Here is an 11,941-nt window from a genome sequence, read left to right on the forward strand (position 1 = left end):
TATAACCGGCGCTGTGCATCCAGGATCACCCCAGCCTCACGCCGGGAACAAAAACATGCTGCTGCAATGAAAAATTAAGAAAATGGTCGCGTTGGTGAACGTCTCAGAGGCCAAAGACCAGGGCCCATTACTAATAGGAGAAACAAGAATTGCATATTTTAAAAACCCAGTGCTCACTTCCCTGTAGAGAAAAGAACAGTAGGGCCAGACTAGTGGTGGATGAGGGTTGTGCAGTTAAGATATAGCCGACTTTGCAGACCCCTGATCGCTGCATTTCCTGCTAAGCATGGACGGGGTAAATACCAATATAATGAGTGGCTTTGATGCCAGTGAGGGCTTGACCCCAAAAGACTGCTATCGGCTATCAGACGATCTGTGTTGAAATATAGGAGTGGAAACAGCTGGAACCACTGTAAATTGGCCAGGAATGCTGTAAGGGTACAATACAATGGATCTGCTCCCCCGCCTCCCTACTCTCAAAAGCTAGTGCACTGTGCAAATGTTGTATCTGGAGGTAACTGGACTGCTTGTGCCCCCTGGGACTAATGCAGAGTGGTGTGTCCTAGAGTCCACACTGCTCAAAATATCCATCCAGATTTATTAATCTCCTGAAACCACAATAACACTGCGCAGAACTGCTTTGGTTCTTCCTGAAGGCCTAATAAACACTTACACAACAAATCCTCCCTTCCAATAGGCTACTGGCTATTAAAATGGAGAGAAGCACTGAGCCCAAACTGCCCTTCGAAACCAGTTGTGCTGGTAAACAATCTGAACCTGAAAACCCTCCTGTGGCTAAGGGACAAGGTGATCCTGATGAAGCAGATGAGGAAGTAGACATGAAATATTACTTAAACACATGCAGTCAAGCCTCTTATCAATAGACAAACATGGCTACTGCCTGACTGATGTGGAAAACAGAATTTCCACCAACAAAGATGAACTACAATGTGATAATCTTGTTTGTCAAAGGTAAAATGAAGATTTGAAAGTCAAAACACAGAGAAACAATACTCACATCTTGGGGATATCAGAATCAACCGACATTGGCAGAATGGAATCCTTTGTGGAGGATACGCTGATCTACCTATTTGGAAATTGCTGCTTTTCCAAGCCCTTTTGGTAGAAGGGGCACATTGCTCGCTGGCATCACATCTACCGCCTGGCGTTCCTGTCAGGCCCTTCCTTTCTAGACCTCTGAACTTCAAATATTGTAAGCTGGCACTTCATACAGCAAGGGGAAACAGGACCTTCAGTTCAGAGGATGCTCAATATCACCATATCCAGACCATATCCAGACTTTATCCTTGCCGTCTGGGAGGCTTGTAGAGCATACACGACTGTCGAGAAAAAAATGCAACAAACAGTCCTCTACCCAATGTTAAATCCTGCAGATTACATGCATCTGCTGAGATTGTGTGGGCTAGCGCCAGGATACCTTTGAGGTCAAAGCAGCGCTGTATAAATATTATTTCATTTCAAGCACTGTGTGCTGACTATATCTAATGGAACTTCTTATGCCTGTTATTTAATTTCTCTATCCCCTCGGCCACATTGGGAACGGCAGGTGCATACAAACTGGAGGCTCTCGTCTGACCCTCCCCCACTCCATGGTAAACTCCAGGGCAATTTAAGTTCTTACTGTTTTTACTTTGTTGATGCCACTGTTAATGTAGGGAGAGCAAAGTTGGGGGTGCATTCGGAGAAGAGCATCGGCATTCGCCGGCAAAGTTGGGGGTGCTGGCATGGGAGGGTCTTGTTTTGTTTGAAATGTATCACACTGCAAAACAGCCCAACAGCGTTCTGCATCTATATGCTGATCAGCTCATCACATCTGGCTACAAACATGTTAATATACACAGCACACGAACATCCAAATTTAGACGGATGATCGACCAAGTTGAAACCAATACACAATATCAATTTTTAATGTGGAAACCCAGAAAGACTCAGCGAGTCCTGCCTTATTTGCAGCGCCCAAAGGTGAATGTAGCCATACTGCAGGAAACTTACCTGATCTCCTTGAATGATAGACAGCTGTTCCACAAGTGGGCAGGACTCATCATATTTGTCATATGTTAGGGGGGCTGTTACTGTTATTGGACATGAGTTTCCATTCCGCTCTATGTAGCAGACACTTTAGGTCGATACACAGTAGTGCAGAGCACACTCGCAGGCAGAATTTGACAATTGTCAACACTTATGACCCAAATTACGTTGGCCCAAAATTGTTCAACTCCTTAAGGGGTCAAATAAAAACAAATAAAACATAAAACATCAATCTGGGGTAAAGACTTCAGCGTGATATTTGAGCCACACACTGAGTGGACAATTCCCTAAAAAGAGGTAACACTGCCGTAAGTAGGGTCATGGCTGGGATTATATACGAGAGGGAACTCATTGATATATGGAGAACTTCACAGACATCCCCGAAAGAAGGGTTAGACTATTCACACAACATGTAGACCATCCTCAATTACTGGTTGACTACTCACGATGTGAGTACCTGGACAACCATCCTCTGACCGCTCTGTGTCATTTTAGCACAGAATCCCCATAAGTCTTAGGATCGAAAAAATAAGGCACCTTTCTTCGAGAACCTACTAGACATTGTCTTTTGAGTGAAATAAGGGCAGACATAAACAACAACCAGGGGACATTTGAAGTGATACCTACTCTATGGCAGGTCTTTAAGGCTGCAGTTAGAGGTCATTGCATAGCAATGGAGTACTAAAATCCCTATGCCATCACATTATAACCCTGGAGAAATAGATAAGACACTTAGAAGCTCAGATGCCTAAGAGGAAATGCAGTGATTAAAGAGGACATCCGGAACAGAGACACAGAATATGATAAGACGGGGAACAAGAGGCCAATTACCTTGGGAAAGACGACAAAGCCAAAGCATACAGGGAGGATGAGCAATGGGCAAGACACTAGCCTTCACAATCAGAAAGCCATGGACTGCAAAAAATGTCACTTCTATAAGGACCCGTAGAGGTAGTCTTAACACAAGGTGTTGGACAATGAGGGGATCTTCAATAAACATTATAGGGATTTAAACTAATTGAAATGTAGGGTGAAGCAGAAATACATTCAGCAATATGTAGGCCGCACTGCTTGTGTGTGACTAAATATTGCCCATCTGGAGTTTCTGTTGCATCCCATTGTAATAGAAGAAATCAAAGCAGTGATACATGCCTCCCGTACGGCAAAGCTCCGGAGTCTGGTGGGCTACAGACAGAGTTACAGTATCTACGCTGATCTACTAACTGTCATTGTTGAGGCCATTATTAAAGATAGTCTACCTCTATCCCTGCGGGTAGTCATTCTGATTGTCATCTTGAAACCCAGCAAGTGTGTGGAAACTCATATAGACACATATCATTAATTAATTGTAATTGCAACTGTTCAAACTAGCATGGACCAACAGAAACCCTCGAATTGCTTGGAAAACCTATGCCCTAACAAGGGATTCTTACATTGCAAAATATGGGACTTGACTATTTATGTGCACAAGTGCATTTTGCACATTACTGGTTTAATCCACAGCAATATGTGGCCCACTTTACAGTGGAGAGGGATGAGACAGACCCCATCCCTCTTCAGACCGTTCCCCGAGCCAAAGATCATAACAAAGCTGAGGAAATCAACACAGTACACTGTACGGCTATAGCATGAGACAAACTCATAAGCAAGAGCAACCATAAAGTGTTATGAACACCCTTGGTACCACTGTCATCAAATCCTCCCTTCCCCATTGTCAAGGAAGAAAAAGGCAGCAACTCAGCTACATAAACTACACATTAGTGTTTGGAGAGACCTGTATGACGGGGGCCAATTTAGAACTACAGGTACCATCAAAGGACGCTCTGACATTAATCCACTTGATGGCTTTCTTCATGGGGCTTTTATTGCTCACAGAGGGACTAGTACCTAGCAGCAGACTGTGAATAATCTAATTCAGTTTCCTACACTGTATGTACTATATCTCATTAGTAATACATATATGGACACTGTGCAATAGTCCCCGCTGCAGACGAGCATTGTGTGCGGGTTCCGTCTTCTTGCGTGAGCATGGCCTAATATTTTTTAATTTTGGGAACAAGTGACTAACACAATACACAAAAAAAAACAGAAACCTCGATTCAAATGACCTTGGTGGCTGCTGCTTTTTGATGGGTTAAAAAACACACCTCCTACCAAACAAAGGTTTACACCACTTGCACTACTGTTAGCAAAACCCTTGATGGCCAACATGACGGAACAACTAGAACTTTGTGACAAACTGCTGCCCGAGACCTCACACCCAATGGATATTTGGTCTCTGTACATATTTACTGCTGAACTCTGAAGAGGATGACGGGCGAACAGAACCGTGAACTAAATAACTGTTACATGTATGTAGCGGGAAGATGCCTGAGCAGGAGGTGGAGTGGGATATTTTTTCAAGCTGTGGTCACTTACTAAGAAGTAATTCTCTGTCGACATGATGGGTATGTTGTACTGTTGAAGAGATTTGAAATAAAGAAACAAAAAAATAAAAAGGATTCAGCATTCTCTGGAAGTGGTCATGTTGTGGACAATCCTTACGTAACCCTGAGGCTGCCATGTTGACAGACCAGTTCTAAAAGCCCAGCCTTCCTGGTAGTAGGAGGCTTCTGACTTATTTTGGTGAGAGGCCATCTTATATCTTAAGTGTGTGTTAAAGCATCCCTGCAGAGCTTGGCAGATCCTTATATGAATCATTCTTGATCCTGTAGCCCAGAGCTTTGCTTCCCAGTCTGGATTATAATGTGAATGGTCAGAAATGTTGGCGTGAATATATGCTGGTCCTAGGAAGGCCCTGTTTTCAGAGCCGGCCTTTTCAGTGTGTTGACTGACAGAAGAGGGGTTGTGTGTGTGTGAGAGAGAGAGGCTGTGTGCAGAAGGTACACCTTCTTGCTTCAGTCTATATGCTTCATCCCTTAATTTAAAACAAGCCCATACATTAGTTTCACTCAATTTAGCCACACATTATGGATGTTACCATTATATTTGTGTTAGGGGTTTCCATAAGGCAGAAAACTATACTTCCCTAAGCTACGTGCTAAAAAGTAAGATGACTTGCGAATTCATACCTTGCTCAGTGAGATTATGGCAAAGCAACCACTGCTGACCGTGTAGACAAACCATATCCTTACTATCTTAACCCCTTCTGTGCCGCGGACGTAATGGTTACGTCCTGCGGCACAGTGCTCGTGTGCCCAGGACGTAACCATTACGTCCTGGGCACAGAGCCCATAGGGGGTAAATAATATTTAGGCCATTTCTGCCCCCCTTGGGGGCAGATTGGCCTATTTTTATGAGGCCAATCTGCCCCCAAGGGGGACAGAAACCACTGTCTAGTGTTTTTTTTTTTTTGTGAATTTCACGCAAGGGGAGCGACCCCTTGGGCAAGGGTCACTCCCAGGGGGGGCATTTTTTTTAAAGGCCTTTTCTGCCCCCCCTGGGGGCAGGTCGGCCTACAATTAGGGGGGGCAGAAACCTCTAGGCACCAGGGATAATTTTTTTGGTTGTTGTTGTTGTTTTTGTTTTTTTTGTATTTTTGAGATGGGGAGCGACCCCTTAGGCAAGGGTCGCTACCCTAGGGGGCAATTTATATTTAGGCCGTTTCTGCCCCCCTTGGGGGAAGACTGGCCTATTTTTATGAGGCCGATCTGCCCCCAAGGGGGACAGAAACCACTAGACACCAGGGAGTTTTCTGGGGGGGGCAAATTTATTTTAGGCCATTTCTGCCCCCCGGGGGCAGATCAGCCTATTTTAATTAGGCCGATGGGGCAGAAACCACTAGGCACCGGGGATTTTTTTGTGTGGTTGTTTTACAGATTGGGAGCGACCCCTTAGGCAAGGGTCGCTCCCCTGGAGGGGCAAATTGTATTTAGGCCATTTCTGCCCCCTTTGGGGGCAGATCGGCCGATTTTAAGTCAATCTGCCCCCAAGGGGGGCAGAAACCACTAGGCACCAGGGATCTTTTTTTTTGCGCCAACATCACGCAAGGGGAGCGACCCCATAGGCAAGGGTCGCTCCCCGGGGGGGTGGGGCGGCAGGGGGCAAATTTATTTTAGGCCATTTCTGCACCCCCTGGGGGCAGATCGGCCTATTGTTATTAGGCTTATCTGCCCCGATGGGGCGCAGAAACCTCTAGGCACCAGGGCAAATTTTTGGGGGTGTTTTTTTTTGTTTGTTTGTTTTTTTAGAGATGGGGAGCGAGCCATTAGGCAAGGGTCACTCCCCTGGGGGGCAAATTGTATTTAGACCATTACTGCCCCGCTTGGGGGCAAATCGGCAGATTTTAGGTCAATCTGCCCCCAAGGGGGGCAGAAACAACTAGGCACCGGGGATCTTTTTTTTTTGCGTCAATGTCACGCAGGGGGAGCGACCCCGTAGGCAAGGGTCGCTCCCCGGGGGGCTTGAGGGGGCATATTTATTTTAGGCCATTTCTGCCCCCCCTGGGGCAGCTGAGCTAGAGGCCAAAATCCACAGGTAGGCACTTTGTAAAAACCACCTCTGTTTGTCCACGTTGTGTTTTGGGTCATTTCCTTTCGTGGGCGCTATGCCTTCCCACACAAGTGAGGTATCATTTTTATCGGGAGACTTGGGGGAGTGCTGGGTGGAAGGAAATTTGTGGCTCCTCTCAGATTGCAGAACTTTCTGTCACCGAAATGTAAGGAAAATTTGTTTTTTAGCCAAATTTTGAGGTTTGCAAAGGATTCTGGGTAACAGAACCTGGTCAGAGCCCCACAAGTCACCCCATCTTGGATTCCCCTAGGTGTCTAGTTTTCAAAAATTTGCTGGTCTGCTGGTTTCCCCAGGTGCCGGCTGAGCTAGAGGCCAAAATCCACAGGTAGGCACTTTGCAAAAAACACCTCTGTTTTCTGTGAAAAAATGTGATGTGTCCACATTGTGTTTTGAGCCATTTCCTTTCGTGGGCGCCATGCCTACCCACACAAGTGAGGTATCATTTTTATCGGGAGACTTGGGGGAACGCTGGGTGGAAGGAAATGTGTGGCTCCTCTCAGATTCCAGAACTTTCTGTCACCGAAATGTGAGGAAAATGTGTTTTTTAGCCAAATTTTGAGGTTTGCAAAGGATTCTGGGTAACAGAACCTGGTCAGAGACCCACAAGTCATCCCATCTTGGATTCCCCTAGGTCTCTAGTTTTAAAAAATGCACAGGTTTAGTAGATTTCCCTAGGTGCCGGCTGAGCTAGAGTTCGAAATCCACAGGTAGGCACTTTGCAAAAAACACCTCTGTTTTCTGTGAAAAAATGTGATGTGTCCACGTTGTGTTTTGAGCCATTTCCTTTTGTGGGCGCTAGGCCTACCCACACAAGTGAGATACCATTTTTATCGGGAGACTTGGGGGAACACAGAATAGCAAAACAAGTGTTATTGCCCCTTGTCTTTCTCTACATTTTTTCCTTCCAAATGTAAGGCAGTGTGTAAAAAAAGAAGTCTATTTGAGAAATGCCCTGTAATTCACATGCTAGTATGGGCACCCCGGGATTCAGAGATGTGCAAATAACCACTGCTTCTCAACACCTTATCTTGTGGCCATTTGGGAAATACAAAGGTTTTCTTGATACCTATTTTTCACTTTTTATATTTCAGCAAATTAATTGCTGTATACCCGGTATAGAATAAAAACCCATTGCAGGTGCAGCTCATTTATTGGCTCTGGGTACCTAGAGTTCTTGATGAACCTACAAGCCCTATATATCCCCGCAACCAGAAGAGTCCAGCTGATGTAACAGTATATTGCTTTCAAAAATCTGACATCGCAGGAAAAAGTTACAGAGTAAAACGTGGAGAAAAATGGCTGTTTTTTTCACCTCAATTTCAATATTTTTTTATTTCAGCTGTTATTTTCTGTAGGAAACACTTGCAGGATGTACACAAATGATCCCTTGCTGAATTCAGAATTTTGTCTACTTTTCAGAAATGTTTAGCTTTCTGGGATCCAGCACTGGTTTCTCCCCGATTGTGGTCACTAACTGGAAGGAGGCTGAAAGCACAAAAAATCGTAAAAATGGGGTATGTCCCAGTAAAATGCCAAAATTGTGTTGAAAAATTGGGTTTTATGATTCAAGTCTGCCTGTTCCTGAAACCTGGGAAGCTGGTGATTTTAGCAACGCAAACCCTTTGTTGATGCCATTTTCAGGGGAAAAAACCACAAGCCTTCTTTTGCAGCCCCTTTTTCCCATTTTTTTTAAACGAAATTTTCACTGTATTTTGGCTAATTTCTTGGCCTCCTTCTGGGGAACCCACAAAGTCTGGGTACCTCTAGAATCCCTAGGATGTTGGAAAAAAAGGACGCAAATTTGGCGTGTGTAGGTTATGTGAACAAAAAGTTATGAGGGCCTAAGCGCGAACTGCCCCAAATAGCCAAAAAAATGCTCAGCACAGGAGGGGGAAAAGGCCTGGCAGCGAAGGGGTTAATTTGGTGATGAACCTTCACCATGCTGGGTACATCTGAAGCAGAGTGGGACTGTAGTCACAGTGAGAACATGTTTGTGGTCTCCTTGTTTGGTGCTGATAGATTTGTCTCTCTCCCACACATGCAGATAAGAGCCGCCCCTCTACCAGGATGACTGCGACCTCTGAACCCGAGCTGAAGGTAGGGTACGGAAATACAGTGTGTCTGGGAGGCATTTCCGGTTGTGCATGTATTCTCTTCCGGTTTCAATGCTGGGAAACACTTACTGCACTGCGTTTTGTTGCCACAGGTTTAACTCCGTGCAGTACGTTTAATCGCTTTCAGAAGTGCTTACTGTCCTCAGCTTCTCTTTGGCAAAGTACAGCAGTGATTATTTGATTACTTTGTGACAAAATGGTTAATAAAGTATACATTAATAGAAAGCGGTTAATAACTTATAAATAATAGGCATAACATGTTTACAACATTTCACAAATCCTTAATGTTCTTATTTCTGAACTCTTCCGTTTCAGGCGCTGATGGACCCCCCGTCTAGGCCTGCAACACAAGGGGCCTTAACCCCCCCAAGACTCTGCGGCACAGACGGGGCGCACCTCTGTGGCAAGAAGCGCCTCACTCCTAGGACCTGTAAGAAGGACAGGCAGCCGCATAGACTGCCGGGGATGGGCGAAGACCGAGAAGGAGAGATTTTACTTAAGTGCAAAGCAAATAATTGTCATCAAAAGCCACTTTTTACCAAGCGATTTTATTCTTCTGTTTAACACGATGTTTGATATTTGTGGCCAGGGGCGTAAATAAAACGTGTACCGTGGAGGACTGGCTGACTGCAGGGCAGCTAACCTGGCTGGTAGAATTAGTAACACTTGTTGAATTGTTAGATAACAGCTCAACCAACCCACGCCGCCAACTACCCAACCAGGAATCGCTGTGGGTCCTCCTCAAAGGGTAGGAACGCTCTATGGAAATGCTACACTATATTAATTACAAGCCCATCAGGTCTTCAGAGATAAGACCGCAGGATACAACTTACATAAGTTTACTTGTACCAATGGTGGTTCAGCCACATTTTATTTCGTTGCAGATTTACTTTATGTTTATTTCCAAAATCTGTTCGGCCAAATAAAATGTTTTTCAGTCACACCAACACTCCTTTTTTATTTCTATAAATCAATTTATTGGCATTTGAAGACTATGGAGACTCCTCAGAGTGGGGTAAATCCGTGGTGACAATTTCATAATGTTCATTCAGCTGAAAGCATGTCCCATATTATGACTAGAAACACATCACCAAAAGCTAGTAAGCAGTAACAGAGTAACAATGAGTGCATCTCCCACTAACACCCCTCCGACGCCGATGGGAGGTGGAAATAGGCGGGGACTTGAGGGACAAAGAGTGGGAAACAGCGCTCCTGCACCTCGAGCAAGTTTCCCGTAATCCTCGCTTTAAAAACGTTCAGTATCACCTTCTTCACCGGGAATACCAAACCCCGGCCCGACTCAACAGGTGCTACCCCACAGCACAAATCACTTGCCCACGAAGCCCCCCAACCTGGCACGGACCTCCATCACATGCTGTGGGCTTGCCCAGTGCTGCACCATCATTGGGCCTCGATCCACGACACATTAAGAGAAGTGACAGAACTACCGGACCTCCGACATGGGCAGCCTGTGCCCCGTGTATTTTTAAGCGCAAAATAAAACACACAAGGTGCAACCCCGCATTGCATCACCGGCACTGCTGCTAGCAGTCCGCACGCTCACCCTGCACCGGCGAACAGCCTCTTCGCCCCCCGTGGAGGCTTGGAGAGGGGCCCTGCAACTTGCACACAACCCATTTGACAAAACCAGTGATAGAAATGTTAAAAAAAGACTCTAGTATCAGAACTGTATGAACAAATATCAAGAGGAAAGACTATCTCCCTGGCCAACATGAGGCCATCCAGAATATCTCCACCTGTCATCTGACCCACAGCTCCCTCCTAAGCCTCAAATTCATTCTACGTTTGTAAACTCACCGTGATCATGGATATCTAGGATTGAAATTAGTTTTATGGCCACTTAGAAGCCCTGTTTCCTAATCTAAGCCTCTCTCCTTGTCTGCAGTTGTGAGATTCTGCGCATATCTCATACCTCTCCTTCAGGATCCTTACCAGCCAAACCTGTTACCACCCACATGTTATTCAGTTTTCAGTGTGTGAAGTACACATATACCTATTGACATGGATTCAAAATGATCCACTGAGGGGTAGGTTAGGCTCCCTTCAAGTAAACCACAACTTTGCACAGGTTCAGTCTCTTCCTTTCATCTAGATCAGTAGTTCATAACCTCAGATGCACAGCCCCTGGGGGACAGTCTCCTACCCAGGAGGTCTGTGACTCTTCAGAAAACAAAATATCAACTTTACTAAGTATATATTCATAAATAAAATATAACATTAATAACTGTCTGTAAACGTGAAGGAGTTTAAAACTGGAGGCTAAAAATCAAGTTGGTATCCATAGCCTGACTCATGGGAGAAGCACACGTACAGCAAACAATCCAATATGGACAATGGGGCCTCCGTTAAAGCACAGGCATGTGCCAACAAAAAGAAAGCAGGCAGTAGGAGCAACAACAAAAAAGTAAAAAACAATACACTACTTTGCAATATAGTTTCGCCAATTCGAAATAAAACCGAATTTTGAAAATTTCTAACCTTCTAAATACAATTCAATTTCTGTTTTTTTGCTTGCTAATTAAATACAGTATGTCATAATTTGTGTATATATCTGATTATTCTTGTATCTGTATTTTTGGGTATTGTTTTGAGGTTTAAATCATAAAAATTACTTAGCATGTGGTCCCAGGTTGTGAGCAGTGATTCAGTCAACCGGTTAAGAATCACGGATGTTAATGATGCAGATGTGAAACCACTGGCATGACATTGACTCCAAAGTTATGTACTGCAGACACAATACATGTGCTCATATATAGCCCTCTTCGTCCATCTAGCCCTTCATAATTAGGATGTTGCAAGTTCTGATTGCTTCAGTGAAGGTATGGCGTGCCTTATATAGGAGGCTGAGGCAATCCTACAAGAGGCGCATCTACAAGCTTCAAGACAAGGAAGAAACTTACCTCCAAGTCTGGGACCCATTCCTGAATGACTGTACTTGACAAATGACAGATCCCTTGGTCTTTCGCTGGGGGTCCTTTACCCTATACTGACCGCGTACTATTCCCATTTAGCCGCGGTCTAGCGTCTGCCTCGATACTGTTACATCTACACAGACCTGCACGTAGAAACAGCCAATGACTTGGGCCGAGCCCTGGCTTAGACTTTGTCCGACCCTGGAGACAATAGAGTATTGGTATCCTTGCCTGTACAATAGCCCATGAGACACCCACGGCAGACCCGCCACATCCAACCAGCTACTACCTTTGTATTAGAAGTCTTACCTCCATGCCCATTACACCATACCC

The 11,941-nt window shown here is 44.9% G+C and overlaps 1 protein-coding gene across 1 annotated transcript in view; it reads left to right on the forward strand.

Annotated features, from left to right (window-relative positions):
* Positions 1-11,088, forward strand: part of HEATR4 (HEAT repeat containing 4) — a 252,284-nt gene extending 241,196 nt beyond the window's left edge. Inside the window, exons 16-17 of the mRNA XM_069208752.1 lie at positions 8,606-8,658; positions 8,991-11,088. Of these exons, the coding sequence (XP_069064853.1) occupies positions 8,606-8,658; positions 8,991-9,239 (302 nt within the window). The 3' untranslated portion in view covers positions 9,240-11,088. The remainder of the gene's footprint in view (positions 1-8,605; positions 8,659-8,990) is intronic.
* The last annotated feature ends 853 nt before the right edge of the window (positions 11,089-11,941 follow it).

The sequence above is a fragment of the Pleurodeles waltl genome, chromosome 9 (assembly GCF_031143425.1).
Source record: "Pleurodeles waltl isolate 20211129_DDA chromosome 9, aPleWal1.hap1.20221129, whole genome shotgun sequence".
Classification (NCBI taxonomy): domain Eukaryota; kingdom Metazoa; phylum Chordata; class Amphibia; order Caudata; family Salamandridae; genus Pleurodeles; species Pleurodeles waltl.